Here is a 22297-nt window from a genome sequence, read left to right as displayed (position 1 = left end):
GCAACCATGGGTTTGGCTCTGGGGCAGGAGGAGGAATCTGAGCTGGATTCTGCCTTCAAGGGGCTTTCCGTCCAGCGAGAGGGCTGAGACGCATCCTGAGGAATAGGAATATCAGGTAGAGAGCGGTGAGTGGAGCAGAGGCAGTGCTGTGAAGGTCAGCAGAAGGGGCAGAGCAGGGCATTCATTTGATGAGGATTAAGCTGTGACACTGGAAAGGTATTAAAGACTTACCGATTAAGGGGCCGGTGTGGTAATAGCAACCTCCCGATTGTTGGGACCGCTTCCTAATGCCTTTCCCCTCCTTTGCAGTTGGTCAGAAGTCTTGCCCCTCGCCAGCCCGGTCTCCTTCCTCCAAATGTGCTTGATATCATCAGTATTCCTTGGAAATTGTGGTCTGCGCACTGTCCGTACAGTAGTTAGGAGCTTGGGCTCTTGGGAATACCCGTGTTTACTTGCTGCCTGACCTTGAGAAAGTGCATTAAAACCTCTCTGTGAGCCAGTTTCCTCATCTTTAAGATGGAGCTGGCACTCACACTCACATAGCTGCGCTGAGCTGGATGCCAGGAGCTGAGGTCCCAGGGGCGTTGGGAGGATTGAATGCATGAATGTCCAGCCCTGGGCACAGTGCTGGCAACTATGGGGTCAACAGGTGCTGGCCATCCTTACTCTTCCCTAGGACCCAGCTCTCCTTGCTCCTCGTGTGGCTGAGCGGTATGCATTCGAGCAGACTTGGATGATAGGCATTTTGTGTTTTTCTTTTGTCTTTACCTGAAATCCCAATGAGGAGAGCCTGACCAAGTGGACAGATTCTCAGGATGGCAGCTGGAGAGGCGCCTCCGTGAACTGCTTGATTTCCATGTGAGCCGATTTCAGACTTGATTCACATTTGAAATCCCTACGCTGCCAGCCACTGGACCAGGAGCAGGTCTGCTCCTCAGCAGCGGCTCGGAGTTCATGATGAGGGACCAGACTCTACTTAGCCTCCTGCTGGCCTCACAGACGAGCAGCAGAACCACCAACTGAGCCCCGATTCCATGACCCGCCAGCCCCGGCCGTCACAAAGACAGGCCGAGAGGCCGCAGCTGGGCTGTCAGCGGCCTCCGCACCACCTTCAGCCCTAGTGGATGCCCTTGGCCTCAAGAGCAGGACACGCTACCCCAACTCCAACATCCCTGGAGAGGAGAGTGGATGTGGAAGCCCGCAAAGTGATTTTTGTGGACTCTCTGTTTTGGGTCGTGATCATACTTATAGTGGTTATGAATGAGGAGCTTGCATCTGCCTGAGAAAGTCTGGGATGGGAAACCCGGGAGGCCACGGCGGGGCTATTTAAATCCACCACACGGAGACTGGCATCCTTTCTGGGCCACATGCACTGCCGGGGAAGGAAGGCTGGCTGGGCTGGACTCTGCTGCATGTTTCTGTGACTGTATTTCTCTCAGTCTGGCAAGACATGCCCTCACCTGGAATTCTCCCTCACTTTCTTTCAAAGACTCAACAAACGGGTGACACGGGGAACCAGAAGAATGCGGCTTACATGGTACCGTCGGAGAGGTTCAGGGGCCTGAGTGCAGACGTGGCCCCTTTGTCTGGCAGAGCTGGCGTGGCAACTGACCACTGCCATTCAGTCTGGGGGAGACGAGCGTTACTCTGGAGAGGAATGTGGATGCAGACTTGCTTTTGGCAGACTTCATCACAAGCATTTCCCCGGAGGGCATGAGAAATGTGATTTCCCCAAGGAACCCTGCCCTGTCTCAGTGACCTGTACCTTTTGCCTTGAACTCTGTCCTCGGCAGGACAGAGTTTGAGAACAAATGTTTGAGAACAAATGTTCACCTAGAACGGTCCACCATCTGGGGCAGTGCTTGGGAGGCTCTGTGGGAAATCCTGAAGCTGCCCCCTGCGTGCGTGCCCAGCAGCCTAAACCAGGGAACGGGGGATTCTTTTCATGCCCCTTTGTCTCTGCCAGTTGGTGGTGGTGTTTTGGTGTCCTTCCTGCTCAATCACTGGTAAGAAGGGAAAGCAAAACAAGTCCTCATTTTAAAAGAACAGGAAGAGACAAACCAAGAGCCTGTGATAAGTGTTTTCCAGGCTGCCCGCATCTGTAATCGAGAAGGGAAGCAAGGAGAGTGAAGTTCCTGATTTGGGGGGTGGGGAGGGGTGTTGAGGGGCAGCAGAGAGTGCTTTGGGAGTCGCTGGTCCCTGGAACGTGTATAAGAGAAAGTGATCTCCAGCTTTACTTGGTCACTGTGAAGTAGGGCTGGAGCAGGGGCTTTCCTGAAGTACTGTAGCCCTCGAGCCCTCAGGAGTTACACAGTACCAGTTGTGTGCAGTAACTGCACCGTCTTTCACATCAGCAAGTCTTTGTGGCTAGTCCAGTGTCCTGCTGCCATCCTTCCAAACAAAATCCCAAGGGCTGTGCAGTGTATCTGTAGTCATTAAAATTCCTGGTTGCTGAGAACAGAAACCTGCCTCAGAGTGACTGAAGCACAGAAGGAAACACGTTGGCTCATGTAACTGAGTAGCCTAGGAATATACTAGCATCAGGCATAGCTGGATCCAGGTGTGTGCTGCACTGACTGGCCAGGTGTGGATCAGGGACTCACCTCTGGAACTTAGGCTAGGGATAGGGAGATGCCCCAAAGTGGGAGGGAAGGATGGTTCTCCAAAGGAAGGGAGAATAGGAACTGGGCAAGCAAAAACAGCAGATACTACTCCAGCCCTCATTTGCTGTTTACAAAGCTCATCATCCCTCATAGGCGTATTCCGCAGTGAGTCACCACTGCACCCCGCAGAGAGTGGTGAGGGAGCCAGGAAGAACCCAGAGAGGAGCCCTCCCACAAACTGTCTGAGTCCCACCTGGTCTGCTTAGATGACAGAGCCTTTTGGACTTGTCAATCTGGGGTCAGAAAGGGAGATGTTTTAGGTGGCTCACGTTGGTGACTTTCTGTTCTGTGAGCTGTCTGCCAGCAATAGCAGGCTCTAGTGGTCTTTGCTCTGTTTCCTGGGGTTCATGAGAACATACCCAGGGGCTAATGAGCAGGGTCATAAATAATGAACAAACATACTGGAGGCAGGAAGCGTTGTTTTCCCAAGGATTGAACAAGAGGAGCAAAGCGCTGCGGGCTCACTCATGCTTTCTCCACAAAATAGAATCAAAAAGCTGTGCAAACTGCCCCCTGGTGTATAATATTATCCATATATTAAACATAACGCACTAATAAGAATACTTCATTTCATTATGTCAGTGGAGGAAGAAAGGGCAATCTAGCAGCTGCCCTAATCGGGCAGATGGGAAACCAGAAATGTTACTTAGATTCAGTCAGGAAAATCGACATTGAACCAATTTGCCTCACCGGCTTTTACTGTGTTTAACGAAAGCTCACGTCTTTACATAAGGCATCGTAAAACGGGCTCGGGAGCCATAAAGCTCTCTGTCGTGTCTTTGCAACACAACCAATGACTTTAACAGTTGGATTTCAAAAAACAGCTTTGGATTTTCCCAGAAGTGACATGGAGTGGGCAATATGAGGTGTCTGCATGTCCTCACCCTTCGGAAACCTACGAGAAGCAGGATGTTAGGGTTAAGGGGGAGGGGGTTTGCGGGTGGACCGGTGCTGGTAAGGTGGGGGGGATCCTGGTAAACCCCTAAGGAAAAGGCCACAGATCCTGGGACTTCAGGCAGGAGGCTGTTCAGCGCCCTTGGTGGACGTGGGATCAGCAGCCAGGGATGTGACGTGCTGTCGGGCCGGGGAGGGACCCATGTTTCCAGGCTCACAATTTAAAAGCTGCCTACCTTTGCAGAAGCGAGTCATGTGTGGAACCACCATTTTAGAGCTGATGAGATCCTGAGCAATCACCTGTTTTGTTCAGCTGTTCAACCAGCATTTATTGATCCTTCACTGTGTGCCCGGCACTGCTTAGGGTGCTGTGGTCAGTGAGACAGACGGGGGCCCTGCCCTCACGGAGCTCATCGGTATGTGGGGAAACAGATAAGATACACGTAACTCTATATTTATATTAGGTGGTGATAACTGTTTTGAAGGAAAAACAGTATACAAGTAAATACATATATTTATGTCAGGCGGTGATAACTCTTTTGAAGGAAAATAAAGCAAGATAAAGACAGGGGATGATGGAGGGCCTCTTTTAGCCAGAGTGGTCTGAGGAGGTGACATCTGAGCAGACCTTGAATTCAGTGAGGGATGCAGGCCTCTATTTCAGATCTCCTCAATCCTTGGTCCGCCAAGAGCTCCTTTGATTGCTTGCCCCCGTGTTTTGTGATGTGTTATACCCCAAAAAGACGTAAAGATGACCACAGAGCTTGGTTAAGCTGAGTGAAGCAGGGTGACCACAGGGAGCTGACACAGCCCAGGCCCGAAGCTGGCACCTGATCCGTCCAAGAGGCTGGGCAAAACACACAGGAAATGAATCCAAAGTCCCAGTGACTCACTGCAGCTGCTCGGTGGCAGAGACAAGGCCAGACCCCAGGTCTCCTGAGTGACAAAACGGGTAGAAGCTGCCACAGGAAATGCCAGTATTTTTCTCAAAACACTAGCATGGGAAGAGCCAGTGGCTGAAATCTGAGGGTGGATTAGGAGGCCGAGGGTATCCTCACAGAAGGCTGGCAGAGCTGCCTCGAAGTATTTCCTCAAACCCCAAGGTGGAGCCCCAGGCCAGGGCCAGTGCTGCTGACCTAAGAAGGGCTGGCCAGAGGCCCCGGCTCTTGGGGACCTTTTCCTGCCCACTTCACTTGGGATTCCAATGCTTGTCAATGGCCAAACTGCATAAGAACCTAGGTCTTCTGTCTCCAAGTCCAAGGCATGATGTCTCTAATCCAAGGCTGGGGTCCCAGGGATCAGACCACGCACCCTACTGAGAAGAGAAAAAGGAACAGAGCCTGAGAAGGCAGTGCTCAGAGCATCATGCCCCTGTGGAATGAGAGCCGGCGTGCGCCCACCCCCCAGCACTGGGAGTCTTGAGAAAGGGCAAGGTCCACATTGTTTTCCAGATAATGGCAGCAGAGGCTGTGTACTGGAATCACAACAAGTCCTGGCCTTGCCCCTGGCTCCATCTGGTGACAGTTGGCAGCTGACATCTTTGCTTCTGGCCTGAGTTTCCCCTCATTAAAAATGGCATCTTTATAACAGATTTCTGCAAGTCACTGTCAATAGGACATACCCCTTGTTTTGTACCAGTCATTCCCCTGGGGGATTGGTCTGCCTGACACTATTCTTTTTAAATACCCTCCTGTTCTATATTATTCTACATCAGAATATCAGGTTCTAAATATAGTATGAATCACTAAGGGATCTTATTTTTTAAATTACTTTTCTCATACCATACAACTTCACCCCACAATTAAACAGCTGGGTTTCAAATCGAGTCTTTCATGTCTTCTTTTCAAATAGCCGAAAGATCCCATTTGTGCCCATGTGCTTCACTCTAGCCCGGCCTGTGAGGCAGGAGAGTCGTCCAGCTTCTGGCTTGTTCTGTGCAGGTTTCGTAGCTTTTTGCCTTCACTGGGTGGAGTAGGCTCTTAGTTGAAGCTGGGAAGAGCTCCCATCCACAAGCAACCCGAACGTCCACTGGTAGGGGTTTGGCTGCATGACTCAGGGCCCATTCAGATGATGGGACCCCGAACAGCTGGTGACAACTCCTGGGTGACACAGAGCCACACAGTGTGATTCCGTCTCTGGAGAAACAATATGGACTCGCAGGTGAAAGAACTGAAATTTACACCAGCATAAGGATGGTGCTTCCCTCTAGGTGACAGGATGATGGCTGATTTTTTTTTTCTTCTTCTTTTTCTTTTTTCCTTAGCTGTGTGAGTTGGAATCTATGAGTGTTCCAAGAATAGTCCTTTCAGGCAGGGCTGGAGAAATCAGGGAAAGAGGAGGGAAAGCTGCTATTATAGAGTGATCCGTGCTTAGAGCAGAACTGTTGGAAGTCAAGATGGTTCAGGGTGGTACACAGATGAACATTTTTTTTATTTTAATAGGTGACTGTATAATGTGTATTAAGAAAAAATATAAGTAGTGCACTAGTCCTATGTGGTCAAGTCCCCGCTGCTCTCTCTGACCTCATCCCCTCCACTCTCCTGGTTATTTACTCCATTCCAGCCCAGCTGGCTTCTCACCATCCTTCTCACACACAAGGTGCCCCAGGACCTTTGCACGAGCTGTTCTTTGTGCCTGAAATGCTCTTCCTCACATATAGCCAAGATCCACTCCATCTCATCATTCAGGTCTCAGCTTCACATGTCACCTGCTTTTCAGGCTCCTAACTCTACACCCCCTTTTTGTGTTTATTACTGTATGATTATTTGCTTGTTTGTTTACTAGACTGTGCATCCCTTGAAATCAGGGCTGTCTGTTCTGTTCCCCACTGCCTCCTGGGTGCTATATGAATGGCACCTGGCATGTAGTGGTCATCTTCGTGGGTGAGAGGAGGAGGAAGCCATCGATGGGGATTGGAGGCAGTAATCTTGAGGATGGCTCCAGCTCTGCCAGTCAAGGAAACAGCCTTTATGCCTAGAAAAGAGCAAAGCTTCTGACCTCTCAACAGGGGCCTCCAGGTCTCAGTCCCTCTGCTCGCTTGGGACTCTGGGAAATCAGAAACAAGGGCCCAGCATGATTACTTAGTAAGACACCTGCAGCTGGTGGTCTCTGAGCCAGCCATTCAAAACATAGGTGCCCTCTGGCCCCCAGCCTCTCACTCATTTAGGTCAAGGCACTGCTGCACTGGGTGCGCAGGGGACCTGTGGCCTGGGAGACAAGGCGAGTGGTCTAGCCCGGCTTTGGCACTGATTAGTCTGTGATTAGTCTGTGACTTTAATACTAGGGACTGGCAGTTATCGGGCCCAGCTGTGTGCCAGGCCCTCCCCACTCATTCTTTAATACTGCAGAGAGCCCTGTGAGGGACCATCATTATCCCTGTTTTCTAGAGGAGAGACCTGGGCCCAGGAAGGTTAACGTGGCCGTGGTCCACACGGTCAGTGAGTAGGATAGTCAGGGTGTATCTGGCTCCTAATAGGTATTCAGTGTCCGTTTGTAGAATGAACTAAGTGGATGAATAGCGTCCCCTAGGGGATTTGGGCTGCTGCGGGGGTGGCAGTGCCCACCTCTCACCAACCCCCTGTCCCTGCCCACACAGTGCCCTCTGGACCACTGTTGACTGCCCTGCTTGTCTTCACCCTTGGTGGCATCCAGCAAACCAGGGACCGGGGTCTCTCCTGCAGGTCAAACCCCACTGCGCACAAGACCTCATCAAGTGAGAATATGTACAAGAACAGAGTCAGCGGGGCTCCAACAGGGAGAGGAGGGGGGGTTTCACCAGGGCCAGTCCCCGCCGCCACGCACACGTTATCCTCAGGTGCCTCCCCTTTGCTGTGCCCGCCTCAAGCTGGTCTGCTGTTCTGCCAGCTCCCGTAGCCTGGCTGGTGTTTGTGATGCTTCCCCCATTGAATTAACTCACTATTTGTACTTCTCCACGAGACTCAGTGGAATCCTCTCTCTGGAGGGAACATCACACCTGCACCAGCACCAGATCCAGAGCAGCCTCCCTGACTGGGCTCTCTGGCTTCCAGTCCCACGTGCCAGCCTGTGAAGTGCCTTCTGTTCATTTAGCACACATTTCCCGGCACCCCGTGTGCCAGCTGGGGGCTCTGGAAGACACGCAGAGACCACGCAGGCTCTCGACAGTGCCCTCGCCCCGCCCCCCAGTCTGGAGTCCTGTCTTCCTCCCTGTCTCTCTGGCCTGTACCCACTCCACTTGGAATGCTGCCTCCTGAGAGGTGGGCCCTGTACCCACCCTGCACCCCTGCTGTAGGTCCTTCTCTTATAGCTCTTTCTGGTTGGGTTTTTCTTCTTGGGTAGCACCTACTCCACATACAATTTAACCATTTGTAAAAGTACTTCTTTTATATCTATCTTCATATTCAAGCTCCTTGAGGGCAGGGCTCGTATCTGTCAGTTCACTCTTATATCCCCAGCACTTAACTGGTACATGGTCAGTACCTGAACAATATATGAAGACTGAATTAGGGGCTGAATGAAGGAGCTTACAGAATACCCTCAGAGAAGCCCCCCAAGTTATTGGGAACTAGAGCTTTTAAGACAGAAGTGGAAAAAAATTTTTTCTGTTTTGCAATTGTTAGATGTTTTTCTTACCTGGTATCACCCATCACCCCCCCATCTCAGGGGTGCACTAAGGTAGGTGAGAGGCCTATGACACAGTGGAAGGGCCTCTGGAAATTTTGTCCCTGCTCTGCCACAAGCTAACCATGTGACTGTAGGCAAGTCTGTCCTCTCTAAGTCACAGTTACCTACCCAGGCAGGGGGCATCATGGTAGGAGCGTGACCTTTGTCATCAGATAGTATCACGGCTGATTTGGCAGTTGCACAGTGTCACTAGGAATGCCCTATACCCCTTTGACCTGCCGTCCTTAGGGTGGTAGCCTTTAACCTCTTGGTCACAACATGGCTGCCATGGCTCCAGTATCTACTTCGTCATGCAACCACATGTTAAGGCAAGAAGCCAAGGAACGGCTGGCGGAGGGACAGCCAGGGACATGGGGGCAGTGGAGAAATGAGGGGACCGGAAAGCTGTTCTCAAAGGTCTGTCACTGGAACAAGAAGAGAAAGTCTTTCTCAGAGGCATTTCTAGCCAACTCCCCTTCAGTCTTAACTTGCTTGAGCTGGATCACATGGTCACTCTTAGCTGCAAGAGAGACAGGGAAGGGAACGCACCATGGTGAGAATGGCTGTTGGGCGGCAGCCAGCATGTCTGACGCACATACCCTTCAGTTGGCCCTTGGCAGCTGCCACTTTATACTGTTAACTCTCATGTTCTCAGCACTAGCTTTCTCACCTGGAACAAGAGCCCTGGGAAGGCAGGGACCAGGCTGAACCCAAGTGAAACATGTCAGGAAATTCCTGTTGATTGGCGGCTTTACCCCTTGTTACTCAATTCTTCTCTCACGGCCAGAATGGTCCTCCTGTTAATAAACACCAGCGTCTGTCTCCCATTGAACATGATTTATTGTCCTTTCAAATAACAAATGCGAGTTTTTTTTTAAATGAAACAAAACAAACATGATAAGAGAGTAAAAAAAAAAAAATCACTGAATGCTACCATCCAAAAGTGATCTTGATGATATTTTGTTAAGCATCCTCCCACGTCATCTTTTCTCTCTCCCACCTTCTCCCTCCACACCCCCACCTCTTACCAACACCATCACACACAAATCTAGTTTTATACAAATGGCTGCGCGGGGCACACGTTGTACTCTAACCGGTGTTTTCATTTTACAATCCTGTCCGGGTCCGTTGCTCTGGCAGGTTCTGTGGAGCCCCTAATTGCTGGTACGTGGCTCATTAACTCACTGGTATCTCACTGTTGCCTGTTTGATTAAAACTGTGTTCTCTGAAGCCAGGGTGGTGTTTTTCCCCCGCTGGGGAGGGCTGTGGCTCTAGGGCCAGAGCCACGTTGCTGATCAGGTCTCCCCGACGACTGGAAACTGTTGTCAGTGGTCCCGCGAGTGAAGCCCTGACCACTGACGCTAACCCAGGCAGCCCACAGGTGATGACAAACACATTTTATAACCTCATTAAGCGGCTCCCAAATCAGGACATTTAGCTTTTCGACCCACTGCTGCTCCTGTGATGTTCATTAGGTAAATTCGCAGATCCTGTGCTCCAGTCTGGACCGTGCGCCCTCTTGCTGTCCTGTCTTCCTTCCTGTGGCTGTGAGCCCTGCTTCTCCTCCTGCGGGGGGCGGAAGGGGTCTTCCCATGGTGTCCGGCCTCCCTGCTGCCCCTTGGCCCCGGGTCACTTCCTGTCCTCAAGAGGACAGACCCCGGACACCCAGCACCCTGTACTTTCTCCCCCAGCTCCACTTAGCAAATGCAATAATGTCAATAACAGTCATCATAACAGCTGAGCTGATTGAGTGCTTCCTGTGCCAGGCCCTCTTCTTTACATGCCGTGGCCCAGTGAGGGTAGCCACTGTTAATTACTAGGCCCATCTCCATGGAAAGTTGAGGAAACTGAAGCATCAAGCAGTTAAGGAAATTGCCCAGTCACACGTCTCAAGTCTGGCTCCAAAAGCACCCCTTTAATCTGAACTCTTAAAGGGATTATTGTGGAGGATGGAGAGATGGTCCTGGTGCCGGGGAAAGGGTGCTGATAAAAGGAAGCAGAGGAGGGGCATTTAATCCACCGTGGAGATGGAGTGAAAAATCATGTGTTCCAGCAGCTTAGAGTCTGTGCGTTTGTGAACCTCCAGAAATGGGGGGTAAAACTGTGTGTGTGTTGGTGCGTTTGTCACAGTGTCAGAAGCATCTGTGATTCAGAGAGGGAGAATGGCTGCTGGGCCGGATGATCCTCCAGGGTCCCTTCCAGCTCCTAAGCCTGTGGTTCTGTGACCATATAAGGCCACTGTGCCTGGGGAGCCTCACTGCAGCAGAGTGCAGTCCTGCACTGAGAGGGGGAAGCAGAGAGCAAAGGGAGCCCCAGCCCAGGCCCCCTGCAGGGTCTCCAAGGCAGCAGAGAGAGGAGCTGGGATAGGAGAGGTGGTGGTGGTGGGGCGGGGAGTGGGGTTCCTCCTTGATCGCCTCTTCCCAGAAAGCTCAGACCTGCTCCAGCCGGCTCGGCTGCTACCCTCCCTCTCTCTCCCCATTTCCACTTGGGATCTTCTCCCTCAATTGTGTTGCCAGGTTTCCAGAGTCCAGCTGGTGGCTCCTGTCCAAAATCAAACACAAGGCTGCAGAATCAGCCCTTGCTTGCTCCCCAGGTTTCTTCTGGTTTGGTAGCTTGGAAAACCCCACACCCCTCAGAGTCCCTGAGTTTGGGATGGGCACCAACACAGCATCTAGCTTGACCCTCCTTTGCTACCCTGGCTCTGAAGACATAGGAAATCTGGTGAGTTCTCACCCCAACACACACACACACACACACACACACACACACACACACACACACACACGTCTGCCTCCTTGGAGAGGGGTGGGTCTTGTGCATCAGTGTAGACCTGGTTCATGTAGTTGTGTCCCACTTCCCCTGAGTACTATCAGAGCCTAGCCCTGTGCCAGTTGTTATGGAGAGGAGGAACTGAGATGGATGAGATGTGGTACCTGACCTCCAGGGACTGACAGGCTGGTGGTAAAGACAGAAAGTTAATAAACAAGTGCACTAGGAAATGGTCTCCCAAGGTACGAAACATGTTTTAGTCATGACTGTATTGGTTGTAAGTGACAGAAACCCAAATCAGATTAGCTTATGCAGAAATAAGAGGGAGTGGTTTGACTCATATCACTCAGAAGTGTAGGGATAGGGTTAGCTTTAGGAATAGCTGGATCCAGTGGCTCAGATGATGTCTCTGGGACTTGATTCTGTACTCTGTCACTCAACTATGTATATGAAGTTCGGTTTGTCTGGGGCTGCTGCAGTGTGAGATGTCAGAGGTGCCTCATGCAGCCTCACTCCTGCTTTCCAAATCCTGGCCTGGTCTCCTCCAGGGCTCAAACCTGGGCTGTCACAAGAAACCAGAAACCAGACTCCCCTGGGCTGCCTCTCCAACCCCTAACCAAACACCTCCTTTCCTTGCCCCATACTCCTTGGGCTGATATTATAGGAGATGTTTTGATGCTCACTTTGTATGGGAAATCTCTGGGTTCTCTGGGAACTTAGATACAGGGATCCCAAAAGAAGCAGCAGTCCTGCCTGTCAGCATCCACCTGGTGGGCACAAGCACAGCCTCGAATGCCATTGTCACACTTACCAGCTGCGTGACCTCGCGTAACTGGGTTAACCTCTTTGAGCCTCAGTTTCCTCTGTCAAGAGAAGATAAAATTATCTCCTAGGTTTGTTTTGAAGATTAGACGAGATAGTGCATGTAAAGCACTTAACACAAAGACTTAACCCTCAAACATTAGCGGCTGTTATGATTCTGCTTCTTTTGTACCACCAGTGAAGGAAATTCTATTTGGGGGATTTTGACTTTAGAATGAAGATATTATCACTAACAGCTACTATATATTATATACTTACCATACAATAGGCACTTTACATTTATTCCTCACAGCAGTTCCTTGCAGCTGAGGAAACCAAGGCCTGAGGGGTTAAATCCTTTGCCAGGAACGCACAGCTCATCAGTGATGGAGCTGGCGACCCCATCTTTCTGACTCCTAAGCTCTGACCACTCTCCGGAATGAGATGGGAAATAGAAAATAAAGGGGCCTTAAGTGATACTTTTAAGGATATGTGACTGAAGTCAATGCTGGGGCGAGGGGGTAGGGAGCAGAGAAGAATGGGGCGTGAAAGAAATACTGAAGGACTTACACTAAAAAAATCCAGCCTTTTTCTCTGAATGGTAGAATTATGAACATTTATTTATTTTTGGTGTTGTTCTGTATGGTGCAACTTTTCTATGTTTGAGTACTTACTACTTTGTAGTCAGAGGGAAGGGAAGGTGTAAAATTCTACCCTGAAGCAGGAAGCCCAATTTTAAGCTAATATAAGCCAGTTTGAACAAGTTTTGCAACCAATAATCATGATTTGAGCAATTTTTGGCCAAACTGCTTCATTTTTGTAAACCCCGAATGAAGCTTCTCTATCTTGGGCCACCCCGGGCACCAGTGAGACCTTCCAGGCAGTATTCTGCCTAGTCCAGTGTGAGGCCTGAGGGGTGGCAGAAAGGACTGTGTACCCAGAGACCCGGGTTCTGCTCCTGCCTGTGGCTCTCACCCTGCCTGCTGAGAGCCATTAGGCCAGTTACTCAATCTCACTCAGTCTCCTTTTCTAGAGATGGGTATAATGAAATCCTACCCTCCCTACCTTGTTAGGTGGTGTAAAGAATTAATGCTAACAGGTGTGAAAAATGACAGTCCCATCCCCTAGTGGAAGGAAGTCCTGTAGGCAGCTGAGGGTCTAGAGAGTATTCCCAGGAGAGTGGCAAGGCCTGCTGGTCCAGAACGAAGCATGAGAAACTCATTGCACTGGCTTCTTGGGAGGGTGTGTCATGGGGACCAGTAAATCCAGACTGCACCTCTCAGGTCACCCAGAGGTCACCCTCTGAGGGGAGTCTGGTCTCGGAGACTTTTTTAGTGATGGTTCTAGAGTTTACAATATGTATCTTAACTTATGCTTTACTTTAAAGTAATATTATGCTACTTCATGTATAATACAAGAATTTTTCAACAGTATTTTTCCATTTTACCCCTCCCATCCTTTGTGCTATTATATAAATTTTACTTCTATGTAATAAATTTTCAGCCTTTTTCCTCTCTTTGCTTCGGTTTGGATGGTTTCTATATTGGTGTATTCAAGTTCACTAATCTTCTGTGTGTCTAAATCTGCTGTTAATCCCCTACAGTGACATTTTTGTCTCGGATATTGTATTTTCATCTTCAGATACTTCGTTTTGTTCTTTTTTATCTTCCATTTCTTTCCTCATTATACTCATGTTTTCCTTTAATTTCTTGAAAATATTTTAAATAGGTGTTTTTGAGGTCTTATTTGTTAATCCCATCATCTCTGTCACTTCTGGGTCTGCTTCTGTTGACTGATTTTTCTCCTGGTTATGGGTCACACTTTCCTCCTCCTTTGCATATCCAGCATTTTTTTATTGGATACTGGATATTATTAAGTGTCTGGGTTTTGTTGTCCTCATTTAAAGAGTGTTAGATTTTATTCTGTCATGCAGTTAAGTTACTTGTGGGTCAGTTTGGTTTTCTGAGGCCCATTTTTCAGTTTTGTCAGGGCAGATCTAATGTAGCCTTTACTCTAGGGCTAGTTTAGCCCTACTACCATGGCATGAGTCTTCTGGGGTTTCTGCCAAATGCCCTAGGTGTCAGCTCTCCACTCTGGTTAGTCAGACCTTGAGCATCTCCCAGCCTTGGGCCAGCTCTGGGAGGTGTCCACCTTATAAGCTCCCTGACACTTGTTTCTTGAGCTCGTAGAGTCTCACTCTATTCAGCCAAAGACTCAAGGAGACCCCTGTTCAGATATCTGGAGCTTTCCCTCTCTCTGCACTTTTCTCTCTGGTACTCTGCCCTTCAATTCCCAGTCCCCACAGCTTTCCTGAACTTTTATCTTTATCCCATCAGCTCAGTAAGACCCCTGTGCTCTGCTTGGGTCCTCCCTCCCTACACTGAGGTCTGGTAGACGCCTCCAGGCAGAAAGCCAAGGCAATCATAGGACTCACCATGCTTTGCTTCCTTTCTGTTCCAGATCATGGTCCTGTGCTGCCTGTTCTCCAGTGTCTGAAACCACTTGCTTAATGTATTTTGTCCAGTTTTCTGGCTGTTTACAGTGGAAACTAACAATTCCCTTTGAGATCCCCCTGGGGTTGTGCACCAATGCCTCAGACTGGGTATACACTCAAGAAACTTGTGCAAAAACGGAGTTAGGGCTAATAAAAGCCAGTGAAAAGGCAATAGGGTCATTTTGATCTGCTTCTTAGAGAAACTCAGGATAAAGACACACAACCCAGCACCAAGTCACATTTTATAACAGGAATCATTAGTGTCCATTAGCTGACGAATGGATAAGTAAAACGTGGTATATCTGCACATGGAATCTAGCTTGGCAATAAAAAGAAAGGGAGTACTGATGCATGCTACAACAGGGATGAACATGCCAAGTGAAAGAAACTAGTCACAAAAGACGACACCTCGTGTGATTGCCTTTATGTGAAATGTCCAGAATAGGCAAATTTATAAAAACAGAAGGCAGATCAGATGAGTGGTTGCTTACTGCTGGGGTAGGGGATGGGGAGGGACTGCTAATGGGTACAGGATTTCTTTTGGAGAGGACAGAAATGGTCTAAAATTAGCCTGTGGTGACCATTGCCCAACCTTGTGAATATACTAAGAAGTACTGAATCACACGCTTTCCATGGGTGGATTGTATGGTCTGTGAACTATATCTCAGTAAAACTGTTTATACAAAGAAAGAAAACTTGTTAGCAGTTTTCTCCTGTACTGAAGGATGTGAAGGGCTGGAGAGGGGCTGTGGAGGTGGAAATGGAGGTCTGAGCTACTATACAGTTGGGTGTACATGTTACAGGTAGCATTGAGTCTTGGACTGAAAAACATGACCACAGGAGAGTTTGCACGGGGCATGACTAATGTTGGATGTTAGTCTTGAAATCCATATGTCCTTTCTTAATTACCTCAACCATGAGAGGATTCTTGCAAAGCCTTGGCTTTACCCCCTCTCTAGTTCTCTCTCCTCCCCAGACCCTTGTCGGCAGTGGGCGTTCACTGAGCGGCCGCCATCTGCAGGGAACAGGGACCTCAGGGCATGTCCAGCCTCAGCCCTGACCCCAGAGGAACCTGAGAACAGGAGGGCAGGGAGTGTCGCATGGCCTCTGAGAACTGCAGTGTCGCCTTCGTGTCCTCCATGTCATGTTCAGAGTCATCAGAATAAGGGTGACACAGTGGTCACATCCCAGCTGAGGATGGGGGAGTAGGCAACTCCTTCTGTTGGCTTTTCTCTTGTCAAAGAGGAAGGTTTTAAGTGAGTGCTCTTCCCTTCATTAAAAGCAGTGTAAGTTTTCTGTGAAAGAAAAAATGTATTCTTCGTGTGCAGGCTTCTCGCAGGGGTCTTCAACAGTATACTCCTAAGTGGATATTTAAGTTAAAACCCTGAGCTTTGCTTAAAAATACTAATGGTGAACATTTATCGAGTGCTTAGTGTGTGTTCTAAGTGCTTTCAAGTATTGTCAACCCCTTGACTGATCTTTCTTTCACTGTACATAGGGAATGTAAAAAGACTGCATTTCTTTTTTCCACTGTTCTGTTTTTCAGATTAATTGTCAGTAATTTAGGTCGATTTTTCCTTCAGATTTTGTGGTTTTATCACAGCAGCTCAGTAATTCAGCATCCGAGCTGGGCCCGGCCCTCAGCCGGGAGGTTGGCTGGGGTGGGGCTTCACATGCCCGGCACGCTCGGTGCCAGGTGTGGACAGCGCACTCATCAGGCATGCTGTGTGTGGTTTTGCTCTAGAATCATCCACGAAGATGGCTTCTCTGGAGAAGACGTGAAACAGTACAAGCCCGTCGTCTACAGCAACACCATCCAGTCCCTGGCAGCCATCGTCCGGGCCATGGACACTTTGGGCATCGAATACGGTGACAAGGAGAGAAAGGTAGGCTGCTGCGCCCATGCGCACGGGGAGGAGAGGGCCGTCTCTGGAACCCGCTGCGTCCTCTTTATCAGGCCAGGCTGCCGTGCAGGGACGGACGAGACTGTGCTGTGTCACCCGCCAGTGTACCAGTCGACCTGGCCAATACAGTTAAACAGGGGCTCTGGTGACAAGCAGACCGCCACAGCACAATCGCCAGGGAAGGAGACAGCAGCCACAGAATTCCAGGGTTTATTTTGCAGATGAGAAAGGGTTGGTGACTGCCCTAAACTGGGACTCTCACAACATTGTCCAAGTACATGCCCTTGGGCAATTAACCTGAACAGAAAAAATATTTCTTAGACCAAACAAGCCCCACCTAGCCACCATCTTCCCTCCTTAGGAGAGCTTTCCTTACCTTGTTGGGGGTGGGGCAGCCATTTGAATTCAGTCTCTTCCCTCCTTTGCCCCATGGGTTGTGTTTTCTGCCCCTCCGAGGTGTGTCTGAGGACCGAAGAGGCTCTCCTTCCTGTAGGAGGTCGACATCCTAGAACAGGGACAGTTTTTCAGTTGAGTTTCCAGGCATCTGATAAGTGGTGAATGGAATAAGTTGTAAAAGCCTCTTTTTTGCAAACATTTGCATTAACTGTAAGACTGAACCTTACACAGCTATACTGGCAAAGCCAAATAAAAGGTGGCGGGGAGGGAGGGAAAACAGCCTCAGATAAGTCTATCTAAAAGTGACTCTTCGTCTCCTGGTGGGACCCTGAATCCCAGCGATCCCCCTCCTGTGACCTGGAGTGTGAGGAGGGGAGCAGGTGGAGGTCTCCGAGCTCCTGGGCCCCTCCTTGGAGGCTCTGGACGGAGAGCGTTAATCTCCGATTACTGCGTGGTTTGGTTATACATAGTGTATATATCCTGTCTTGGCTAAAAAATCACCTCCCTTACAGAGGAAAACTATCTTCACCTTCTCTGGGTCTGATAAATCATCTGCGACAGATAGCTTTAAATGTAAAATTCAATATTTTATGCACAAAATCCTAATTCCATGCGACAGAGTCATCCCAGCTCAGGCATTGCCTCCTCCCAGAAGATGGGAACTGGGTGACTGAGAGTGTGTCCAAGACCAGCCTGGGGTGGGGAAGCCGGGCGCTGCCCCTCTGCAAGGCTGAGTCTGGAAGCTGGCTCTGCAGAGGAAGTACTTCTCCCCAGGGACTAGCTTTGGCTTTGGTCATAGAGCCAGGGCCTGCGGAACCAGGGGCACTGAGTTCTTCAGTCTTGTTTCCACTAAGTATTCACTGAGAGTACAGTGTACCAGGCCTTGCTGGGGATACAGGAACGAGCACAGTAGGAGTGGAGCTGGAGAAACCAGTCAGCAAAGAGCAGCTCAGATCATCAGAAGTAGCCAAGACAGGTTGCAAGTAGCCAGACAAGTTGCAGGGCTTCATTCATTGTTAATGATAATGGCCACAGTGCTTATACAAATAGCTCTCTTGTACTGAGCACCTCCTAGCTGCCAGGCACTGTGCTAAGCACCTTACAAGTATTAACTCACTTTACTCAACTCAATCATTAAAGCCCAGAGCAGGAAGTGCCTGGTATGATCTTCAGACGTGGGACAGGCCACAGGCCTTTGGTCTTCCTGTCTGCCTTTTGGCCAAAGAGAGAGCCTGGAGCCTGAATCTCAGTTAACCAGACGCCAGGCCCAGTGCAAAAGCTCACGTGTCCACAGCTCACACCTTACACAAACACCCACACAAACACACATGCACGCAGGCACACACAACCACAGCCTGCGAGATCTTCCAAGAGTATGTGTGTTCACCGCCATGCCCACCTCCCAACCAGTCTTCTTTCCCCAAAACCTCCTGCCCGGATTATAACCCAGACAGTCAGTGTGACTTCAGAATGCTTTTCTCCTTCAGTTTTGGAAAACGTTTGTTGTTCACAGGGGGATTTTTCTTTCCCCCCATTTTATTATCCTGAATAGAGAGATGATTGCTTGGGAATTGCTAGGAAGATGATATATTAAGGACTATACTGTGGGACCCCTTGGCTTCTGTGGCTGTTCCTCTTCTGTGGGATTCCTGGTTGAGACAACCCTCAAGTAGGAGATCAGGAAAGGCTCCTCTGGGAAGGGAGACCAAGAGCAGAGTGGGGACTCCCTGGAGAGTCCACTGGACACAGAGAGGAGCTGGAGCCCAGTCCTCTACCGGCAGGTGGCACCGTGGCAGACGCCTGACCGGTCTGCGGGGCAGCACAGGTTTGTCAGGCACAGTCCTTCTGGCTGGCAAAGGCCTCCAGACCCTGGGGCACCTCCTCCTGTGTTATTTCACCTTAGGCTAAAGTGAGCCAGGCAGCTGGCGAAGGTGTTTCCTGGGAGTGGGCTGCTCTGGATTTGCTGTTTGGGCAGCAGGGTGCAAGGATCCCCCGCCTGCCTGCATATCAGTTGTCAGGGGCTTGAGGTGGAAGGGGGCAGCCACTTCAGACTGGGTGGCCAGGGAAGGTTCCCCTGAACCTGGAAGGGATATTTGTGATGAAACTCGACTCTAAGGAGGAGCCAGCCGTGGGAGGAGGAGGAGGGACAGAGGTTCTAAGTGGACGCTACCAGGGCCCTGAGTGAGAAGTGAGCCTGGCAAGTTGGGAACGAGAAGCTCTGTTCAGCCTGAACTGCGTCCAGGGGCAGAGGTGGGCCCTGGGGTGTTGGATGCCCTCCAGTCAGGTCTGCCTGCAGCTGGCCAGTTGTTGGTGACCAGATGCCATGACCCCAAGGCTGGGTCTCCAAACTCTTTCCTCTCTCGGGTTCCCAGGGGCTGCCCACCTGGGGGATCTGCTGTTTGGATGTTGGGAGAACCGTCCCATGCAGAGCCGACCCAGATTAGGGTTTTGGTGTGTAAAGAAAAGACCTCCTTCTCTCTCTTGGCTTCCGCACGTCCGACATCGTCCCCCCACCCATAATGGCATATCTGGAGGAAAACAGCCCCACACCCAGCACCTGCTTGGGCCAACCAGCTTTATACTCTCCATACAGAGAAGCATCTAGAAGCTTCCTTGCCATACCTCATTAGAACAATGTCCTTGACTTCTCCTGGCAGCTGACTTGCCCCCCTGCCCTGGCCCCCCAGTGGAGGGAGGACTGACTGGTTTCTGCTGCAGCCTCTCTGGGGTGTGGACTCACCTGAGGCCATATGACAGTGCATGAGCCCAAGCCTGAAAGAGCCTCTTTGTTGGGCAAACGTCAGGGATCTCCTTATATACCCCACGCCCCAGCACCCCCAGGCCACAGACTGCTCCCCAAAGATACCACACACTCCCACACCTCCAGGCCTCGGCTCAGACCACACCTTCTGCCTCTTGTGCCTTCTCCCTTCTCTTCCCCCGGAGCTCTTCCTGCTTAGCAAGGACCAACTGAGCTCCCGTCTTTGCATGAAGACTTCCTCTCCTTCCCCTGACAGCCCAGCCCAGCTCAGCTCAGCTCAGCCTAGCTCAGCTCAGCGCTTTCTCTGTTGAGCACGTATCTCATGCAGTGTGTCCGCTCTTTCCTTAGAGCAGTGACCCTTGTGCTTCAGGGTGATCAAAACCCATTTGAGCAACTAATGAAAGCCATGAGCCTTCTCTCCAGAGCCATGCACTCACTCACATGTCCAGGAAATTTTTCATACCATTTCAGGGGGCTCTGGAACTCCTAAAGCCCACCAGTGGAGCCTAGAATAAGAACTCCATTATGTCTAAGGTCTTTCTGCTCAAGGCCTGTGTCATTCATCTTTGGGTCACCTCCCCACCCCAACAACCAGCACAGTGCTCAGCACATAGTAGACCCACCCAAAAAAATCTCTTGAGTAGAAAGACATTTCTAACTTTCTCGGTACTCAGAGAAAAAAGGAAAAGAACCTGTAATGTTATCACTACTGAACAGATGTTGACTGAGTACCTACTATATGTTTAGTTTGTGCTAAGCTCTGGAGAAAGAGAGGAATGTGGGATGGGGCCTTGAAGGGGCTGGTCATCTTCTTGGGAGGACAGGGCTCATAGGCTCATTCCGTGAAGTGGTCAGGGAAAGCTTCTTAGAGGAAGTGAGGCTGGAACTGTCCTTGAAGCAGAGGTATGGCTTCACAGGCACAGATGTAGGTGAGGAAAGGGACCTGAAGCAGAGAAGAGCATGAATAAAGGCCATGGGTTGGTGGTGACCAGAGGAGATTTGACTGACGGAGGAGGCCAGTGGCCAGGACAGAGGATTAGGATATGGGAAGGTGTGGGAAAGTTAGAAGATACAGTTAGGTCCAGATTGGGTAGGCCTTGGAAAGTATGTCAAGGGGTTTGGGTTTTATCCTGTTGGCAGTAGGCAGCCATTGATAAAGTTTGAGCTGGGGAAGGATGGGATGAAAGCGAGTTTTAGGAGATTATCATGATGGCATGTGCATGGTGGGCTAGTGGTGGGAGAGACTGAAGGTCAGGAGGCAGGTTGGGAGCTACAGTAAGGGTCTCGATGGGAGTTGGAAAGGAAGGGCAGCAAAGTGATGTGTGGTGATGAAAGAAAGGGACCTGGTAGTTACTTGGCTACTGGGGCAAAAGTGTAAGGATCAGGGACTTCCCTGGTGGTGCAGTGGTTGAGAGTCCTCCTGCCAATGCAGGGGACGCGGGTCCGTGCCCCGGTCTGGGAAGATCCCACATGCCGCGGAGCGGCTGGGCCCGTGAGCTATGGCCGCTGAGCCTGCGCGTCCGGAGCCTGTGCTCCGCAACGGGAGAGGCCACAACAGTGAGAGGCCCGCGTACCGCAAAAAAAAAAAAAAAAGTGTAAGGATCAGGAAACTGGGACTCTAGTGTTACTGGCCTGGATGACTGGAAACAAGGTGACACCTCTGGCAGAAAGTCAGGAGACAGGCTGGGCTGGGCCAAATATGGTCTCAACCTCATGGGCTCCAGCTGGAATCAGCAAGTAGTAGATGGACTCAGAGAACTGCAGCTCCAAGAATTGAAGATGATGATAATAGTTGCTTTCAATTTTTATGTTCTAGGGCTTGCATTAAACCATTTATATTAATTAAAAATTTTAATCCTAACAGCTACCTGTGCAGTGGGTGCTATTGTTATCCCCATTTTACAAATGAAAAAAAAAAAAGAGGCACAGAGAGGCAAAGTGACTTACCCAGGGACATTCAGCACAAAATATATACGTATATAATACAGATTTGTAACCCCAAGGAAGCTATAATTCATATAGCTCAGGTCCAGAGCAGAGTCCCATTTAAATAGGCACAGTATACAACCAGGCAAAACAAATCTTCAGAATCCCATTCTTTCTTCTGAGTTTCTCCAGAAATATGAAAAGGGACTCAAAGGGCAACATCCACTGCTTTTCTCACAAGTCGTTTTCTGTCTTCCTCATGTCTGTCCCAACCCCACTCTCTTTAGCTGCTTTCTCTCTAAGTTCCCCAAGAGACCATCTCTCTACCGCCAGCCTGCCAGGCTTTTCCCCTCCTGTCCTCTTTCTCCTTCTTGCTATTCTGCCTCTTTTCCTCCTGCTTTCTTCCTCCCTCTCCTGCTCTATGCCTAGACGGGGTCCCCTCTCCTCTTCTCCCTCTTTCCCTTTCTCCAACTGTTCCTCAGTTTCTCTCTTTCTTCTTCTCCCTGTCTCTCTCTCCATCTCCGTCTCCCTCCTTCCTTCCCTCCCTACTCACCCCCAGTTCATTATCATGTAAATTCTCTTAACTTTTTGAGTGGAGTCCCTCTCCCTCCCCCTTCCTCCGTCCTCAGCCCAGGGCCTGCATCTGCATCACAAAAGCAGAGAAACTTGTGTGGCAGAACTGACCTAAACTCAGACACTGGAAGAAAGTCTGGGGGAGACTGGACAATTACAGGTTTAGGAGGTTCACTTGGACCACCGTGGGAGATGGGGAAAGTCTGTGAACAATCCCATGTTATAAATTTTATCACACCCATGTGTATATAAAAATATACATAAAATTTATGTGCGTATACATGTATACTTGCATATGTAAAGTACATTATAATGGAACAATAGCGAAGAGATAATGCTTTGAACTTGTATAAGGCTTTATTCAGTTGAAAATACTCTCATTTTCGTTTTTTTCGTTTGTGCATATGCCTATTTCTCCCATTAAATTATAAACTCTCTGAGGACAGAATATAGATCTTATCTATCTAGTACAATG

At 49.8% G+C, this 22297-nt stretch overlaps 1 protein-coding gene across 1 annotated transcript in view; it reads left to right on the top strand.

Annotated features, from left to right (window-relative positions):
• Positions 1–22297, top strand: part of GNAO1 (G protein subunit alpha o1) — a gene marked incomplete at both ends in the record, with an annotated part of 154406 nt that overhangs the window by 67880 nt on the left and 64229 nt on the right. The window contains one exon of the mRNA XM_082676423.1: positions 16007–16148. Within this exon, the coding sequence (XP_082532549.1) occupies positions 16007–16148 (142 nt within the window). The remainder of the gene's footprint in view (positions 1–16006; positions 16149–22297) is intronic.

Source organism: Grampus griseus (genome assembly GCF_964374135.1).
Source record: "Grampus griseus genome assembly, chromosome: 19".
NCBI lineage: Eukaryota > Metazoa > Chordata > Mammalia > Artiodactyla > Delphinidae > Grampus > Grampus griseus.
Note: the sequence above shows the minus strand (reverse complement) of the source record. Positions and strands in the feature narration are given on the sequence as shown.